Consider the following 17,805-nt stretch of genomic DNA (forward strand, 5'->3'; position numbering starts at 1 on the left):
CATGTGGTTTGGTTTTCTGTTCGGGTGAGTTCTCAGGCCGACGGCCTCCAGCTGCCATGTGCGGCTGCAGGGGACGTGCTCTCCTCCATTATTCTGGCTGTGTTGAGTTCATGGTCTGTCTGCACACGTGAGGCCACCTGTCGGGCCACATCCCAGCACGGGCGTCAGCCAGAGTCCACGTCTGCGGCTTTGTGAGCTACGCGGCCATGGCTCAACTCTGCGCCGACAGCCCCACAGCGGTGGCCACAGACAATAGTAAGCAAATGGGCATGGCTGGGCGCCAATAAAACTGTATTTATTAAAACAGGCGAGGGGCTGGGCTGTGGCAGGGCCCAGGCCCCACCCCCCAGCTCAGCTCCAAGGAAGACACACACAGCGCTGCTGCCTAATCCTCTTTATTTGGTCTCTGCTGAGGCAGTCGCACCAGCCTCCTGGACACAGCCGCAGGTCTGTCGCCGTCCATGTCCCCCAGCACCCCTCTTACCAGACCATGAGCTGCGTTGTGACGTGTGACTTAGGTCTCGGTTGGAGGGCTGAGCGGTTGCAAGGGCTGGGGGAGGCTGCTTGGAGCATGGGAGGCCGTGGGTGGAGGACGCCGGGGCGCCGCCTGGCGCGTGGTCTGGGGCTTGGCCACCCTGTGGGGCGTAGGGGGCTGTGGTACATGCAGAGGCGGCGGCCGTCCCAGCAGCCTGGCCAGGAGATACCGTGGAGAAGGCACGTGTTTGAGTCGGCGTCACTGTCCCCAGACGCCCTCCCTTGGGTAGAGCCGCCTGTCCTAGGAGGAGCTGTACTCCAGCTGCAGTGGCTGACACCCTGGTCACTCAGCCACACCCCGGCCCCTTGGCCTCTGCTGTCCTGGCCGCACATAGAGCCCTGCCCTGCTGTGTCTGCTGGGCATACCCCGGCCACTCAGCGACACTGGCTTGGCCCAGCGCCTTCCCGAGGTCCGTGGGGGTCCAGGCAGAGGCGGGGTCAGTGCCGTGCGTGTTTGATCCAGTTTCTGATCATCCACTTCTGCCCCGAGCACCTCTGCACCACCAGCCGGAGCCCGAAGTTGGCGTCTTTGGACATCTCCACCTCCAGGCAGCGGCCCGTGGCCCGGCTCACAATGGGGCCACTCTGTGGGGACAGTCACACCAAGTCAGCCGGGGTCCCCCACCCCCACCCCAGGGAGGCTGCTGCGTGCTCTCAGCCCTCGTGCTCATTCTTGGGGCAGCTCGAATGGAAACCCAGCATCACAGCAGCACCCGGGGACCAGGAAGGGGCTGACGTCAGTGGAGCTTTGAGGATCTCCCATGGTTCCTGCAGAGCAGCCCAGGTTGGAATCACACCTCATCCCCTCCCTAAATCCTGCCTCTACCCTGGCCACCTGAGGCTGGAAGAGGCAGATGCAGGGCTATGATCAGACTGTCCAGCCCGGCCCCTCTCTGGCTGTGTGACCCTGGCCAGTCACCTGCCCTCTCTGCGAGCATCGGGGCCCTTGAGGGAGCAGCTGATCCAAGGCCCCGTCCCCTGACCACCCACTGCGGCACTCCAGCTCCCACCTAGAGGGCTGGCTCTACTGGCAGAGGCACCCAGGGGTCCCAGCGGCCCTGTCCCAACCCCACGGCCCCCCTTCCCCAATGGCTGACCTGGGTGAAGTCCCACAGCCGCTGTGTGGGCCTTGCCACATCCTCACACTTCCTCAGGGTGGGCGTGCGGCCCCTGCCGTCATCCACCAGACACTTGGAGTCGGGCAAGAAGGCTGTGGAGCCCAGAGGCCCCAGCTGCAGCAGGCCGTCAGCGCTGTACCGCACCAGCTGGGGACAGGACCACCGGGGCTGTGTGTGAGCAGCGTCCAGGCCCGGGGGTGCCATGGCCCGTGCTCCAGCCCAGGCTCTCCCTGGTAAGCACAGAAAGGCTGTGCGAGCTGCCGCGAGCTGCAAACGGGGCCCTGAGCGGCTGCCTTGGAGCCTCCCACCCTGGGAACACTGTTGTGGGTGGGAGAGGCCTGCCGGGCAGGGCCCACGTGGGGATGTCGGCTGGACGGCGCCCAGAAGCTCCGCAGGGCCAGGCTCCTGACAGACGCCATGAACGGGCTCAGACTCAGAGCGTGGCCCCACTCGTTTCAGGGAGGACAGGAGTCGGGTTTACTTTGGGTGACATGCAGAGCTCACTGAAAAGCGCCGTGTGTGAGCGGAACCCGCATTCCCGTGGGCCTAGAAATGCCCAGCTCTTTACGGAGGTTGTGGTCAGAATGGCTCGGACCTTCACTATGGCCAGTCCCTGACCGCCGATTCCACGGGGCTGGGCCCGCACTGCAGGGGAGTCCCGCCCAGGTGGGGATGGTTTCGCCACGCTGCCCAGACTGGTCTCAATTCCTGGGCTTACGTGATCAAGCAGACTCTGGCTTGGCCGCCCATCATGCTGGGATGACAGGTGTGAGCCGCTGCGCCCGGCCCAGGCTGTTTTCAGTGCACCACGTTCTGCTGCCTTCCAGGTGGGGCAGGCTGGGAGGCCTCTTCTAGAGGGGCCCTCAGGCTGCTCCAAGCCCTGGGATGCAGCCCTGGTGGCATCAGAACACCCCAGCAGGCTGGCCCCATGCCTCTGCCCCAGGGTGTGGGGTCCGGGTGGCCTGGGGTGCCCCCCTTGGGAGCTCCGTGGGTGGCTGCTGCTCCTACCTGGGAGGACATCCCGTGGCAGGGGTAGAGGATCGCCCGGTCGCCGTCCTCCGCTCCCTGGTCCAGGCAGTAGCCGCTGGCTTTGCTGTTTCTCACCTGCAACCAGAAGCCGCAGAGAACGTCCAGGGTCACCTGAGGGTGGAGCCCCCCAGAGCTTCGCGCAGACAGCACCTGAGCAGGTGCTCCCGGGAGGAGGGGGGCTTGTGGAGGGCCCGGGTGGCCGACCGAGTTTGTCACTGATGGAGACATGGACGTATCTGCCATGCACAGATGGAGACGTGGCCATCGGTCAATAGGGGAGGCTTGAGGACGGCGGTGTCAGCCTTTCTCAGCAGCAGGGATGGAGGCCCTAAGCCGGGGGTGGCTTCCCTGCCTTGCCGCCTGCTCCCTGCACCCTTGCAGCTCCCACTGAGTGGGCAGAGACCGCTCGCCGGCCTTGGAGTCTGGGCTGGCCTTGGCTTGGATCCTTGGGAGACCTTCCAGCTTCCACTCCATCTGGGAAGGAATCCTGACACCACTCTGAGAACAAACCTGGGCCAGCCTGCTGGGGCGTGAGTTGTCATCGGGCAGCCAACCTCCAGCCACCAGAACGGGCCCATCCGAGATCAGCACAGCCTGGCCCAGGCCAGCAGCACTGCCCAGGTGGCCCTGGCTTGTGAGCGAGGGTAGACGCTTATTGCTTTTGTCCACTGCGTTTCCAGGCTGCTGGGTTTGCGGCGGCAGCTAACCCCTCCATCATGGCCACCGCAAGAGGGCACACAGGTTTGAACTGGGACCGCTGAGAATGTTGACTACAAATTAGAAACGCCCAGCTGCTCTGGGTGGGTGGTGCCTGAGCTTGGCTGATGGAGGATGGAGTGGGCAGAGCAGAAGCACAGGGAGGCTGGGGGACGGGGCGGCACACCGATGCACTCTCAGCGCTGCCTGGGACACCTCTGTGCCCAAGGGACTGAAGTCAGCACGGCGTGGACCAGGAGCTGAGGGAGGGGAGGCTCAGCGAGGACCATCCACCCCAGGGACCCTTCTCCTTGCCCCATCCAAATGCCAGCTCAGGGCTAGGACACTCGAGTCCCATGGTGGGAGGCACCCTATCCCCTGCATAGACCGGGGGGAGGGCAGAAGAGCAGCACCTTCTTGCTGGCTTTACAGAGCGCAGTGCAGGTGGGGGCCGGCGGAGACGGCGCCTCTGTGTAGCTGATGTGCCTGTATGAGTGTGGGCGTGCATATCACCCATCGTGTGCGTCTGTGTGGGCACCTGCATGCACACGTGGTGGGGTATGAACACGGCTCTGCATATGTGGATGCAGATGTGTACACACACACAAGCACATTATTGCACCTTGATAAGTGCTTGTATATCTGTGCACACGCAGGCCCCTTTGGGGTTCATGCACTTAGTGAAACATACATTTGTGTATGAAGAGCTCTGTGTCTATGAGCAAAACTGTGTGCAGATGTATACTCGTGTTCACGTGCACTTGTACATATGTTTGCATGGATTTGCATACATGCCTGTGAATGTGTCCCTGTACATACGTCTAGGTGAGTGCATGCATGCCTGTGTGCACATACATGTGAGTGCATACATCTGAATCAGGCATGTGAACACGTGTATGCATGGAAGTACTACATGTCTGCCTCTAGGCAGGTCCCTGTGAAGGAATGGGTGTGTATGGACATGCGTGTCTGCAGGTGCATGTGTTCATGTGAACCTGCACCTTGTGTGTGTACGTGGATGTGCCTGCCTCCCCCTGAATGCACGCGGGAGTCAGGGCAGAAGGCCTGTCGGGCTGCGCGGGGCCCTCGGGGGAGGCGCTACCTCTCCGTACGTGAGGGTGTTGTTGTAGATCCTCATCTCCGGGTACACGTTCTCCAGGTACCACTTGAAGCTGCGGCACTTCAGCCTCTGGCGCAGGGCCAGCCTCTCAGACACGTCCCCGAAGTCCACCCCTGGGTTCTGCAAGGCCAGAAGTAGGCGGGAGGGCACATGAGTGTCACTGTCTCCCTGATGAGGTTGGGGGGGCTCCAGGGACTGAGTCCCCTCACAGGAGCAGCCTCCCCCAGGTGGGACCCCCCAGCCTCCCACTATCCACAGAGGGTCTGAGGCAGCTGCTCCTGAGGGGAAGGGCCCTGCTGAAGACCAGCCCCGGCCTGGACAGATGGCCCCTGCTGCAGCCGGCTAGTCCGCACCCACCTGGGCCCAGGAACCTCCTGCCTGAGAGGACGGCCCTGCTCACCTGGCGTGACCACTGGAGGGTGGAGACCAAGGTCAGCCATGTCCACGAGGCCAGGCTGGTGAGGACCCTGGACACCGAGGCTCGGGGGCTCCTGGCTGGCCCTGCCTGGCACGTGTTGTCACGCATGGGTGCTGGAGAATCAAGTCCATGGGACCCCCCGGGAGGGGACACCTGGGAGCTTGCACCTGGTCTCTCCTGGGCCTGGCCCGGGCATCTCTTCCCTCTGCCGACTTTGACCCGTGTCCTCTGCCGTGAGAACCCACAGCCGAGTGTGGGGTCTGTGTCTTCCTGGGATTGTGAGGCCTGAGGGGCTGTGGGACCAGCACTCTCTGATGGACAGCCAGCCCTGAGGGAGCACCTGCCTCCTGCCCAGGGACCCTCCAGGCTCAGGCCTTGTGAGGAGGGCAGACGACTTGGCCTGCGGGGCCTGGGCTTGAATCCTGTCACCTTCTGGTGTGTGGCCCTGGGACAGTCCCTTACCCTCTCTGTGCCTCAGTTTCTCATTGGTAAAGTGGGGCGATCACACCAGAAACTCGTTGCTTTGTTATGAGACTTTGATTAGTCAAGGGGCTCACGCCAGGGCCCTTGGACACAGGGAGGTGACAGGCATTTGTCGGCCTCACTGCCTGGGGGCCTGGAGCCCCTCACTCAGTTGCCCACACACTTGGGGACATTGTCACCCTGCACGTTTTCCAAATCACTTTGTGGAAAACAAGGCTGTAGGAGCACCGGGTACCCTCTTCTCATCTCTCAGACACAAGTGCACGTGTCCACAGACTCCTGACCTGCCTGACGGAAGCTGCTGTGGGAGCTGATCTGGGGGTGGGATGCTGGGTTTGCACGGTGAATGGTCCAGCCTGGGGTCCCTCCAGGCCGTGTCGCCCACACGCTAGGGTGCAGTCCAGCAGGGGGTGGTGAACCAATTTAGGGGCTATAGTGGGAATTTTTAAGAAGTAGTATATTGTGAATGAGAAGGATGACTGGTAGTGTGGATGCAAAGTGCTGTATGTGGACGGATGTAAATATACACGTGTGTGTGCACACTGGGTCATGACTTAAGATCTGGTTCTTACTGGGGTTGATGCAAAAAACAAGGCTGTTTCTAAGATGAGTCCTCCCAGAACTCAGGGACCCAATGCCTACAGTGGCCAGGGAAGGCTTAGGGCGTGTTTCCCAGAGACGCTGGGGGATGGCGGGATGGGCAGAGGGTCGCGGCCTCCTGTCTCAGCACCTGCCCTTCTTAGGCTTGTGGGGGCTGGGGCGCTTTAAGAGCCAGAATTCAGGCTCTTTATGGGAAATTGGTCGACTACAAATTAGAAAACAAACAGCAATCCTCGACTTGAAGCAGGTCAGCCACTCACAGGCCAAAACCCAACAGGAAACAGCCAAAACATCCATCCACGAAGGAGGATCCACACGACCGGCCCGTTCACACCGTGGACGTGACTTAGCCACGGCGGGGGTGACCTGGAAAATGTGGTGCTGAGGGCGGGAAGCCACACAGTGTATGAGCCGTTCACGAAACAGCCAGACATTTGGGGCTGCCCAGGGCTGGGGGAGGGGGCCGCGCTGGGTGCTAAGTGGGGCCCTGGCTGAGGCAGCGGCACCAGGTTGGGGAGAGGCCGCCCCTCCCTGGCTTCTAACCACCAGCAGTTGAGAGAAAAACGTCCACCACAACAGGTTTGGTGTGAGCTGGTCTCTTCCCAGTGTGAGGAAGGCTCCTTCGCAGGCAGACAGCTCACCCACTCACACCCGCTCACACCCACTCACACCCGCACACACCCACACACACCCACTCACACCCGCACACACCTGCTCACACTGCACGGGGCCTCCCTGCACCCAGCCCTACCATGACGTTGACCCCGACCCTGGGGCGTGGTCCCGGCTCCCGGCCGTGGGGGACTCACCGTCATGGGGATGTTCCAGGCCATGTACACGTGGGACTTGAAGTCGTCCATCCACACCTCGGCGGCGCGCAGGGCGTTGCGCTTGGCATAGTAGTCGATGTCGTTGTTGTAGGGCTTCCTAGTGCGCTCGATGTGGGCCACGCGGGAGCAGGGCAGCACCTCCATGCTGCCACCACACTGCCACACCTACAGGGAGACGGCGCTGGGTGGGTGCGGGCGGCCTTCCCGACAGGCAGGCAGCCCAGCCAGCCAGGGGCCTGTGAGAGGCCGAGGGGCCCGGCCCTCCGTTCCCGGGGCACTTGCAGGCCTGGTGGGCCCCAGGGCTTTGCCTCCTGGGGGCTGTTTTCAGGGGACCCCGCCCACAGAGAAGGTGCAGGTCTGGGCTGTGTCTGGTGCAGGCTCCTCTTTCTCTTGTGCGTTACACGACGGCCGTGGGGGCTGGTGGGGCAGTTATTCCACCGACCTGAACACTTAACAGGTTTTTCATCCTGTGGTTCCCACCCCCAGTGCTTGTTCTGTGCAGGGAACCCCCCGCCCCACTGCACCACCCACCTCCCCCAGCACCCGAACACACCAACAATCTGTTTACAAACAGCCGCTTGCTGTGCAGATGCCGCTCCACACATGCCCAGAACACACACAGCCTGGGTCTGAACAACAGCCCAGCAAATAAATGCCCGCAGCCCTGGCTTTCCGACCCCCACACAGTAGAGATGTATCTGTCACTACGTATCCTCGTGCACTTCCGTGTCGTTTCACTGAACACTGGCCTGTCCTGCCGCGCTGTCCTGCCTGTGAGGGTTCGTTTTGTGTCAACGTGGCAGGGAACAGAGCGCCGGGACATTTGCTCTCCCCTTATTCTGGGTGGTCTGTGCATGGCCTCTGGTGGGAGCCGTGTTTAAATCTGTCCCCTGCAGGCCTGAGTAGGACAGAAAGGCTGAGGAAGGGAGTGTTCACACTCTGCTCGATTCGGGCTGGGACGTGGGTTCTCTCCTGCCTTCAGGCTTGGAACTCACGCCACCGGCTCCCCTGGGCGCCTGCCAGCCGACAGGCAGTCTCGGTATTCTCAGCCTCCATAACCGTGAGTCAATTCCTTAGATGAACATCCACATCTAAACCCATGTCTGCTATTAATCTGCTTCCCTGGAGAGCCCTGAGCCAGCCCCTGTCCCATCCTATCCACCTCTATCCTGTGCTGTCCCATCCCATCCACCCCATAAAAAAATGCTGGTGCCTCCCACAGGCTGACGTCACCATGAACAAAGGGGTCTGATCCACATGGTCCAAGCTCCGCTGTGCTCAGGTCCTCAGCCCTGAGCCTCCCGCGCTGGACGTGTGTGCCAGGCCCCGGGTGGGCACTGTGCTTGCCTCATCTCCTGAATCCCTGCCACCACCCGAGAAAGGGTGGGCAGCCCTGGCATTGCCCGTTCCCTCCACGGTGCTGAGAAGGTGCCGAGGGCAGTGCCAGCTGTGGGGGCGCACAGGGCGGAGCCTCTGCCCAGCGGAGCTCGGATCCCTCAGTCGTCCCTGGACTCTGGTTCATCCTGGTCCAGGCTGCTCTCATCTCCAGGCCGTTATCTTAATCACGTCTGCAAAGACCCCTTTTCCCAAAGAGGGCCACCCTCACAGGGCCCCCAGCTGCATCCTCGGGGGCTGCCTGTCAGCCCACCCCAGAGCCCCAGTCCCTCGTGTGAGGAGCAGGGGGCTCCTCCCTCCCCGCGACTCTCTGCCTTCAGGAAGCCAAGTCCCAGGCGGGAGAGAACCGGGAGTCCATGTCGCCGATCATTAACGGCCTCTCCCACACCACCTGCCGCAGGACAGACCCAGACGCGCTCCCTCCTCGAGATGATTACACAGCACGCGGCTAACGCCAGTCTCCCTGCCCCCGTCCGGCGACCCAGAGCCTCCTCGCTGCTCAGCCCGGCCCGGGATACCCCACGCCGTAGTCCCACGTCACCCACAGGGCTCCGGCTCCTTCCCCAGGACAGTGAAGTCTGTGCTGCTGCGCCCGGCTGAGGTTGGCCTCTGCGTCCCGAGGGAGTGAACCGCGTTTCTGTATCAGGTTCATGTCCTGGCAGGAGGGTGCCCTGGGAGCGTCGTGGTTTCTGGGTTCTGTCTGCTGTCTCTGCTGTGGGACAGCCTGTCTGAGAAAAGCTGGCCTGGAGCTGCTGGGAGCTCAGCCTGGGGTTTTCCAGGACCCTGAGCTGGGGCTTCCTTTCTGCCTTCGAGACCAGCATCGGGATTTCTGTTCGCGGCGGGAAGGGGCCTTGCTGGTGAACCCCATACGCCGCCCTCCCACTCTGCCGATGTCTCCACCTCAACCTGAGACCACCCAGGTTTCACGAGAAGGAGGGGGTGGGGGCCCACGGGGGAAAGAGCCTCGGAGCCGCCCTTCACCGGAAGGGGTCAGAACGGAGGAAGCTCCACAAGGGTGAGACAGAGCCTCGTCCTCCATCATCCACCCGCCCGTCTTCAGGAGCACCTGGCACACCGGCCTCTGGGGCGGCCTCCAGCAGCTTCAGCCTCCCTGTCTACCCCCAGCACTGAGGCCACAGACTTGGTCCCCCCACCCACCACAGCATCCTGTTCTCGGGCCTCACCCCGGGGAACACGAAGCCCCCCAGGGGCTCCTGACACCTGCCTTGCCCACCCCCTGTGTTCAAAGCACCGTGGCCTTCCCAGCACCCCCACACGCACCCCTCAGGGCCTTGGCACAGGCGGTGCCCACGCCGGGCGTCCTTCCCAGGTCTCTGCATGCTCTGCTGCCTCCGGCCTTCAAAGCTCCAATGCCAGAGAGATTAAAGGCACGAAACCGGCCAGGCATAGTGGCTCACACTTGTAATCCCAGCACTTTGGGAGGCTGAGGTGGGTGGATCACTTGAGGCCAGGAGTTGAGACCAGCCCGGCCAACATGATGAAACCCCATCTCTACTAAAAATACAAAAATTAGCTGGGCATGGTGGCAGATGCCTGTAGTCCCAGCTACACAGGAGGCTGAAACATGAGAATCTCTTGAACCCGGGAGGCGGAGGTTGCAGTGAGCTGAGATCACACCACTGCACTCCTGGGCGACAGAGCGAGACTACGTCTCAAAAAAAAAAAAAAAGGACCAAAACCACGGGCAGAGAGGAGTGGGTGCCGGTGCCGCTGAGGGAGGACTGCGGACCTGACCACGACCCAGACGGCAGCTGGGAGGAGGAGCCGAGCCCCCACACAAGGAAACGGAAATGTGGAGATGGCACCTGTGCAGTCACCTGACCTGAGCGTGGCACGCTGCACCCCGTGAACGGGGACAGTCCCATTTGTCCATTAAAAAAACAAGTGAGCCTGGGCAGCATAGTGAGGCCCCATCTCCATAGAAACGAACAAAAGTAGCCGGGCCGGGTGTGGTGGTGTGTGCCTGCGGTCCCAGCTGCTTGGGAGGCTGAGGTGGGAGGATCGCCTGAGCCCGGGAGGTTGAGGCTGCAGTGAGCCAAGATCACACAACACTCTCCAACCTGGGTAATACAGAGAGACACTGTCTGAAAACATAAAAAGTAAAAATAAACCTCAGATGTCGCCATCAAGCCTTCAGTGTGAGTCCTCTCCCTACGTCCTGTTTAGGGCCACCATCCTTGCACCGCGGCTGGGTGTCTGGACTGGAGGCTCACACCCCTCAGTATGGTGCTGCTTCCTGTCCATCCCCGTCTCCGCCTGCCCCTCCCCGCGGCTCAGCTACGCAGGACAGGGTTTCTGTCGCTTCTGCTCACGGCCGCCTCCCAGTGCTCAGAGCGAGGCCCGGCACACCATAGGTGCTTGATAAACAGCTGCTGAATGGATGTGTTCCCTTTAGGGACTCCACAGCCACTTACGGCCACTCTGTCCCCGGGGCTTTCTGAGGCATTAGGGAGATTCCACGGGGGAACCTGGTGAGACTGCTGGCGGTCTACAAGGCCTCCCCAAGCCGGGTCCGCGGGTTCCAGCCCCATCGGTGTGTGCTGAGCTTGCGGGTGGCACCGAGGCCCCTTCTTGGGAGAATGCAGCCTCAGGTCTCTCGGCCCTCGGGTCCCCCACCATGTCTCTAGAAGGACCGAAGCTACGGGAGAGGCGAGGCTCACGGGTGGTGGGAGTTGGCTGGCTTCCATCATTAGCTAAGGACCTGTCACGGCTGGGGGCTGGGCAGGTTCAGTCTCCAGGCTTGGGCCGCAGACCCCTGAGCTTTCAGGGTGTGTGGAGTGCCTCTAACCACACGGGCCCACAGCTTGTGTGACCTGGCTTTTCAGCAGTGCCATTAGCTCAGGAGTGATAAAGTCGGAGAGTGAACCCCCCATGCCCTCAGCAACATCCCCTTTCCAATCCCTGCAAAACAGGGAAAGAACAGGACAGCCCCCCCCACCCCTACCCTGCACGACTCCTCGGGCAAGTGGCACTGGTGCGCGGCGTCCCCACGCCCGGGGCAGGTCTCTTTTCTGTGTCGGAGTTAATGACCTTGTAATTGTTCCCATATTTTGAAGCCAGGGACCAATACATCATCTGACTGGCAGATCTGCCTCCTGCCACGTTCCCTGGGAGACTGATGCTAATACAGGGGGAGAATTTAAAGGCCCTACCGTCACAGCCTCAAGGGAAACAGTTTAAACCCTCTATAAATTTCAGATAAATATTGGCAATAAATTCTCCACTCTGTGGGCCAGAGGAGACCAACACCTAAGGATCAGGCAAAATCCTCCTGCGGGAGCCAGAGGCACGCGGCCCACCTCTCAGAGGCTCTCAAGAGGCAGGAGGCCTGGGCCCTCCCCTTGGCCACACTGGAGGAAGATCAGGTGAAGGAGGCCGGAGCCCGGCTTGCACTCTGTGCTGAGAGCAACTGCGGCCAAGCTGGACTCACCTTCTGGTGTCAATGTGTGCAGCTCTCCCCACTGAGAGAGGGACGCTATCACCCTAGGCCTTCATCACGATTTGCTTGGACCAACAGAAAGGGGCAGAACCCACCCAGTGCCAAGACCAAGCTGGGCCTCGGGAGACTATGCTCACACCGATCTCTGTCTTGTAACCTGCCACCCAGCATGAGGATGAGAGACCATGTGGAACAGAGAGAAGCCGCCCAGCTGAGCCCGTTCCTCCCCACCCCAACCAGCCAACCTCGCTCATCTGGCGGCTGACTGACGGCATCAGCAAGGCCAGCTGAGAGCAGAGCTGCTCTGTTCCACACAGGCCATGTGCCAATCCACAGAGCTGTGGGCCAAGGAAATGGTTGTCTTAGGCCGCAACATTTCAGAGTGGATTGTTACACATCCAAGAGCTGACACATCCATGCTGCTTCGGCAGGCACAGCTGGCAAAGACCGTCACTCCTGTGGTTTCCTTGCAAGCAGCAGATAGTCAGTCAGTACTAGTTAATGCTAGTTACTAGCCATGCATCCCCACTGCCCAAGACAACCCTAGTTGATACCCCTGACTTGGGGTGATTATTAATAGCACCTCCGGTAACTCTCAGGTGTCCTGGTTTGGGTGACGATGCCTGTGGTCACCCCCATGCTACCTGACCGTCTGGCCCCACAGCCAGGGTGGAAGTCCGAGTGTCAGAGCCATTCAAACCACAGCAACTCCATATTGAACAGGGGCTGGGCAAGACGAGGCTGAGACCCACTGGGCTGCATTCCCAGACGGCGAGGGCATTCTAAGTCACAGGATGAGAGAGGAAGTCGGCACAAGATGCAGGTCACAAAGACCTTGCTGATAAAACAGGTTGCAGTAGGCCGAGCGCGGTGGCTCACGCCTATAATCCCAGCACTTTGGGAGGCCGAGGCAGGCAGATCACGAGTCAAGAGATCGTGACCATCCTGGCCAACATAGTGAAACGCCGTCTTCACTAAAAAAATAAATAAATAAATACAAAAATTAGCTGGGCGTGGTGGCGTGCACCTGTAGTCCCAGCTACTCGGGAGGCTGAGGCAGGAGAATTGCTTGAACCTGGGAGGCGGAGCTTGCAGTGAGCCGAGAACACGCCATTGCACTCCAGCCTGGGTGACAGAGCGAGACTTCATCTCAAGCAAACAGGTTGAAGGAGCCAAGACCCACCAAAACCAAGATGGCGACGAGTGACCTGTGGTCGTCCTCGCAGCACATTATACGCTCATTATAATGCATTAGCTGCTAAAACACTCCCCACAGCGCCATGACAGTTCACTGATGCCACAGCAACACCGGGAAGTGACCCTACATGGTCTAAAAAAGGTGCAGCCCTCAGTTCCAGGAAATCCCACCCTCTTTCCCAGAAAACTCACCAATATTCCACCCCTTGTTCAGCATATGATCAAGAAATAACCACAGAAGTTAATTAATAACCAACCAGCAGCCCTGGGGGCCACTCGGCCTGTGGAGCAGCCATTCTTCTCTTCACTTCATTTACTTACTTGTCTAATAAACTTGCTTTCACCTTACTCTGTGGACTTGCCCCGAATTCTGCCTCGTATGAGATCCAAGAGCCCTCTCTTGGGGTCTGGATGGGGACCCCTTTCTGGTGACATGAGGAAGACATGGGTGGCTGAGGGGCCGTCACTAACTGCAGAGGCCACAGATGGGAAGACGGCCGACTCCTCCACAGATGGGTGGGGCCCTGGGGCCCCTCGTCTGTAGGCCCCGGGCTGGGGCATCACAGCGAGAGGAGAGACAGGAGAGGGGCCCCTGCTGCGCGCGGGCGTCAGGTCAAAAATCCCCCTGTACACTGAGGACTGACGTCGTCTTTGACAGCGCTGTGGGCCTAGCACAGGGCCTGAGGGCGAGGCCATACCATGAAGTCGGAGCTGTTCTTCTGGCCGAGACAAGCAAAGCAACAGGGCTTGTAGGGTTCTCCTGGAGGCGCTGGGGACACACAGCCTCCCTCACGAAACTGTCATCTAGAGGGGAGGCCGGCAAGGATCAGACGTCACACTGGTCGTGTGTGGACGCAGTCGGAGGACCGACCGGGGCCGTGGGACTCGGGCAGGAGGTGCGCCCTGGCCGGGGTCAGGGATGGCTTCCCGAACCCCAGCTCTGAGCAGAGATGGACGATGAGTGGGGTTAACTGGCAGTGACATGCAGGCATGCTTGAGGCCCGAGCTCAGTCCTCCTGGGCCATGGGGCAGTGCAGAGCAGGCACGGGCAGGCTGTGCTGCAGTCAGGGACGTAGGGGCTCGGAGAGCATCCTCAGGACTCCGGCTATGAGGCATCGTCAGATCACCAGGGGCAGGGTGGGTGGGAGGCACTGTTTCACTGTGAGTGAGGCCAGAGCTGTGGCTCCCAACTCCGCTGAGTCACTGGGGTTGCATCCACAAACCACCAATTCCCTGGCCCATGGGCAGCTGGAGGTGGCCGCTGATAGAATCCTGGCCGATGAGGCGTAAGCAGGGGCCTCAGAATGGGGCTCTTGGCAAACCTGTGACTTATCCCGATTTTTTTTCTTTTCTCAGATGGAGTCTTGCTCTGTCGCCAGGCTGGAGTGCAGTGGTGTGATCTTGGCTCACTGTAACCTCTGCCTCCTGGGTTCAAGCGATTCTCCTGTCTCAGCCTCCCAAGTAGCTGGGATTACAGGCGCCCACCACCACGCCCAGCTAATTTTTGTATTTTTACTGGAGACAGGGTTTCACCATGTTGGTCATGCTAGTCTCGATCTCTTGACCTTGTGATCCACCCACCTCGGCCTCCCAAAGTGCTGGGATTACAGGTGTGAGCCATCATGCCCGGCCTATCCTGATTTTTAAAAAAGGGAACAGCCTCAGCTGGCAGAACCTTTTGCCCCTTTCCATTCTTTTTGTTAGGGATGTGGATGTGAGGTCTGGAGGAGTGGCAGCCATCTCAAGACCATGAGGCAACAAATATGCACACCAGAGCCTGTATAACAAGGATGGCAGTGGACTGTTAGAGCCCACGCCCCCGCGGTCACCGGTGAAGCACTCGGCTCTGTGTGTTCTGAGACACAAACCTCCATCAGTGGTCACTGGTGAAGCATTCGGCTCTGTGTGTTCTGAGACACAAACCTCCATCAGTGCGAGCCTGAGGAACCAAGAGGACGTCTGCTGTTCTATCCCTAACCAACAAAGCGGGCCCAGGAGGTGGCAGCAGGGTGAAGAGGAAGCCCCACAGCCTTGTGCCAGGGCAGGTGGGGCCAACCTCGTCGTCTGCAGGTGAACATGAGGCCAAGGCACAGAGGCTTGGTCCACTGCCTGAGGCCACATGGCTGGTGCAGGGTGGCAGGGAGCCCTGGCCACCGGGCTAAGCCTGAAGCTGCCTCTTCACCTGGAGCTGTGGAGCTGTCACTGAACAGGACCACCCACCTCCAGGGCTGCGGCCACCCACCCCTGCCCCTTGGCTCCTGGGCTGACTTGGTAAACCCCTGACGGGAGCAGCAAGCAAAGGGCAGGCGTCGGGGCTCCTGGTGGCTGCTCGGAGGGGAGGCGCTTGTGGACTTGGGCCCCCTCCTCGGGAGCAGGGGAGACCCTGCCTGGCCCCCGGCCCCCACAGATCTCTGGGTCTCAGTGCGTCCCGGACAAACATCTGGAAGGTGAATTCCAGGGTGGCGGTGGGCAGGGGAGACCTGACTCCCAATCCTCAACAAGGCTGGAGCTGTCACTGGCAGGGCGGTGCGGAGCGGCGTCCTCACTGTGAAGGGGCAAGCTCTGGAAGCCTGGCGCTGTCCTCCCTGGGCCTGTGGCTGGGCGTGAACCGCTGCCCCCGCCTCCGTCTCCACGGGAAACATGGCCGCACCACGCAGGAGTGCCCGGCCTTGCCGGCAGCGCCATGAACTTTACTCAGAAGCCGTCTCTCTTGCTGTCTTCATTTTCTTCCCGCCACCGCAGTGACCAGACGGTCCCTTCCTGGAGTGCCCTGTGGTTAAGCAGCCAGCCCTTCCCGCAGGAACAGGACTTCCTGCGCGGGAACAGGGACCGGCGTGCAGCCTTGCCGCAGGGTGATGTGCGTTTCTCCTGGACTCCAGACTCATTTCATTTTGTGGCTCAGCTTCTACGGCGCGGTGTGTAAAAGACCCCCCTGTGGCCATCCCCACTGCTCGTGGGACCCTCTGGCTTCTCGGGCACCGAGCAACGCCCTCCCCGTGAGGTACTGGTGGGTGCCAGGGGCGCTGGACACGGCTGCCACACCTTGCATCCCTCAGCCCTGCCTGACCACATGGGAAACGGGTGAAACCTGGGCCTGGAGCTTCTCCCAGCTGCCCCGGACTCTAAACCACACCAGGTGGGAACCGGCCCTGACCAGGAACCAAGCCGGCTGGGCAGGTGGGCGAGCCCGGGGGCCCCTCTCCGGCCAGCTGGGCAGGTGGGCGAGCCCGGGGGCCCCTCTCCGGCCAGCTGGGCAGGTGGGCGAGCCCGGGGGCTCCTCTCCGGCCGGCTGGGCAGGTGGGCGAGCCCGGGGGCCCCTCTCCGGCCAAGGCGCCCCCGGCTCTTCCAGTGAGAACACCGGCCCTACCCGCCTGCAGCCTCTCAGTGCCCCTTGTGCCCGGACCCTCCTCCCAGCCGCTGCACGGCCCATTCCCCAGAGTCCTCCTGACCTGGCAGAATATGCCCGTGAGGGCCCTGGCCACAGAGAGGGACGGCACCGGCCCCTTCCCTTGGTCTCCACCCCCAGCTCCTGGAAATATGCATTTGCTACATCACAAAATAGCATGCTTTTTGAAACATATGCTATTAGAAACATTTTCTATTTTTTTTTTTTAATTTTTTTTTTTTTTGAGACGGAGTCTCGCTCTGTCGCCCAGGCTAGAGTGCAGTGGCCAGATCTCAGCTCACTGCAAGCTCCGCCTCCCAGGTTTATGCCATCCTCCTGCCTCAGCCTCCCGAGTAGCTGGGACTGCAGGCGCCTGCCACCTCGCCCGGCTAGTTTTTTGTATTTTTTAATAGTGACGGGGTTTCACCATGTTAGCCAGGATGGTCGCGATCTCCTGACCTTGTGATCCGCCCGCCTCGGCCTCCCAAAGTGCTGGGATTACAGGCTTGCGCCACCGCGCCCAGCCTAATTTTGTAAAAACAAGAATTTTGAAAATCACACACATAGACATCTAGAAGAAACTGTTCCCAGTGGTTATCACGGGACAGAATTTTATTTCCTATGCGGCATTTCTGTAATATCTGAATTTTCATGCTGAGAATGTACGGTTTTCTTTTTTTTTTTTTGAGACGGAGTCTCGCTCTGTGGCACTAATTTTTTTGTATTTACTTTAGTAAAGAGAGGGTTTCACCGTGTTCGCCAGGATGGTCTCGATCTCCTGACCTTGTGATCCGCCTGCCTTGGCCTCCCAAAGTGCTGGGATTACAGGTGTGAACCACCGTGCCCAGCCCTGAATATATGACTTTTATCCCTGAAAATAACGCAGAGACGTATGCATAGTGCTCCTGACTTCACCAGGCCTCACCCACGGCAGCCTCCCGGGGCCTTGTAGATGACACGACAGTGCCCGGGTGCAGCAGGTGACAAATTCGTCGTGTGTTTCAACTGAGTTATGAGGTGAGTGCAGAAGTAGCTGCGGTCTCGCGTTGCTGGAACGTTTGCCGTTTGATATTGGAATATGTGCTCCAATAAACGTTATGTTATTTACCATTTTAATGTGCATTTCTCACTTTATGTTTTTGCTAATGACTTGTTACTTGCTGTTTATTTTATGTTTATTTTAGACTATGGAAATGATGTTAAACAAAAGCAAATTTGAGCGATTTTCTTATTAGAGTTCAACATGGGTTGTAAAGCCACAGAGACAACTCACAACATCAACAACACACTTGGCCCAGGAGCTGCCAACGGCACACAGGGCAGTGGTGGCCAGGAGCTGCCAACGACACACAGGGCAGTGGTGGCCAGGAGCTGTCAATGAACACACAGGGCAGTGGTGACCAGGAGCTGCCGACGACACACAGGGCAGTGGTGCCCAGGAGCTGCTGACGACACACAGGGCAGTGGTGGCCAGGAGCTGCCGACGACACACAGGGCAGGGCAGTGGTGGCCAGGAGCTGCCAATGAACACACAGGGCAG

General features: G+C 60.1%; 1 protein-coding gene across 2 annotated transcripts in view; it reads right to left on the reverse strand.

The window, feature by feature from the left end:
- Positions 1-270: 270 nt before the first annotated feature.
- GALNT9 (polypeptide N-acetylgalactosaminyltransferase 9) overlaps positions 271-17,805 on the reverse strand; it is a 120,662-nt gene continuing 103,127 nt past the window's right edge. The window contains exons 1-6 of one of the 2 annotated variants that reach the window (XM_025403739.1): positions 8,769-8,826; positions 6,808-6,993; positions 4,480-4,617; positions 2,661-2,756; positions 1,632-1,799; positions 378-1,119 (exon numbers count right to left, since the gene is read on the reverse strand). In XM_025403739.1, the coding sequence (XP_025259524.1) occupies positions 973-1,119; positions 1,632-1,799; positions 2,661-2,756; positions 4,480-4,617; positions 6,808-6,972 (714 nt within the window). In that variant the 5' untranslated portion in view covers positions 6,973-6,993; positions 8,769-8,826 and the 3' untranslated portion in view covers positions 378-972. Of the gene's footprint in view, positions 1,120-1,631; positions 1,800-2,660; positions 2,757-4,479; positions 4,618-6,807; positions 6,994-8,768; positions 8,827-17,805 lie in introns of those variants that run through there. The other variant, XM_025403738.1, reaches the window with a different exon arrangement.

This window comes from Theropithecus gelada, chromosome 11, assembly GCF_003255815.1.
Source record: "Theropithecus gelada isolate Dixy chromosome 11, Tgel_1.0, whole genome shotgun sequence".
Lineage (NCBI taxonomy): Eukaryota > Metazoa > Chordata > Mammalia > Primates > Cercopithecidae > Theropithecus > Theropithecus gelada.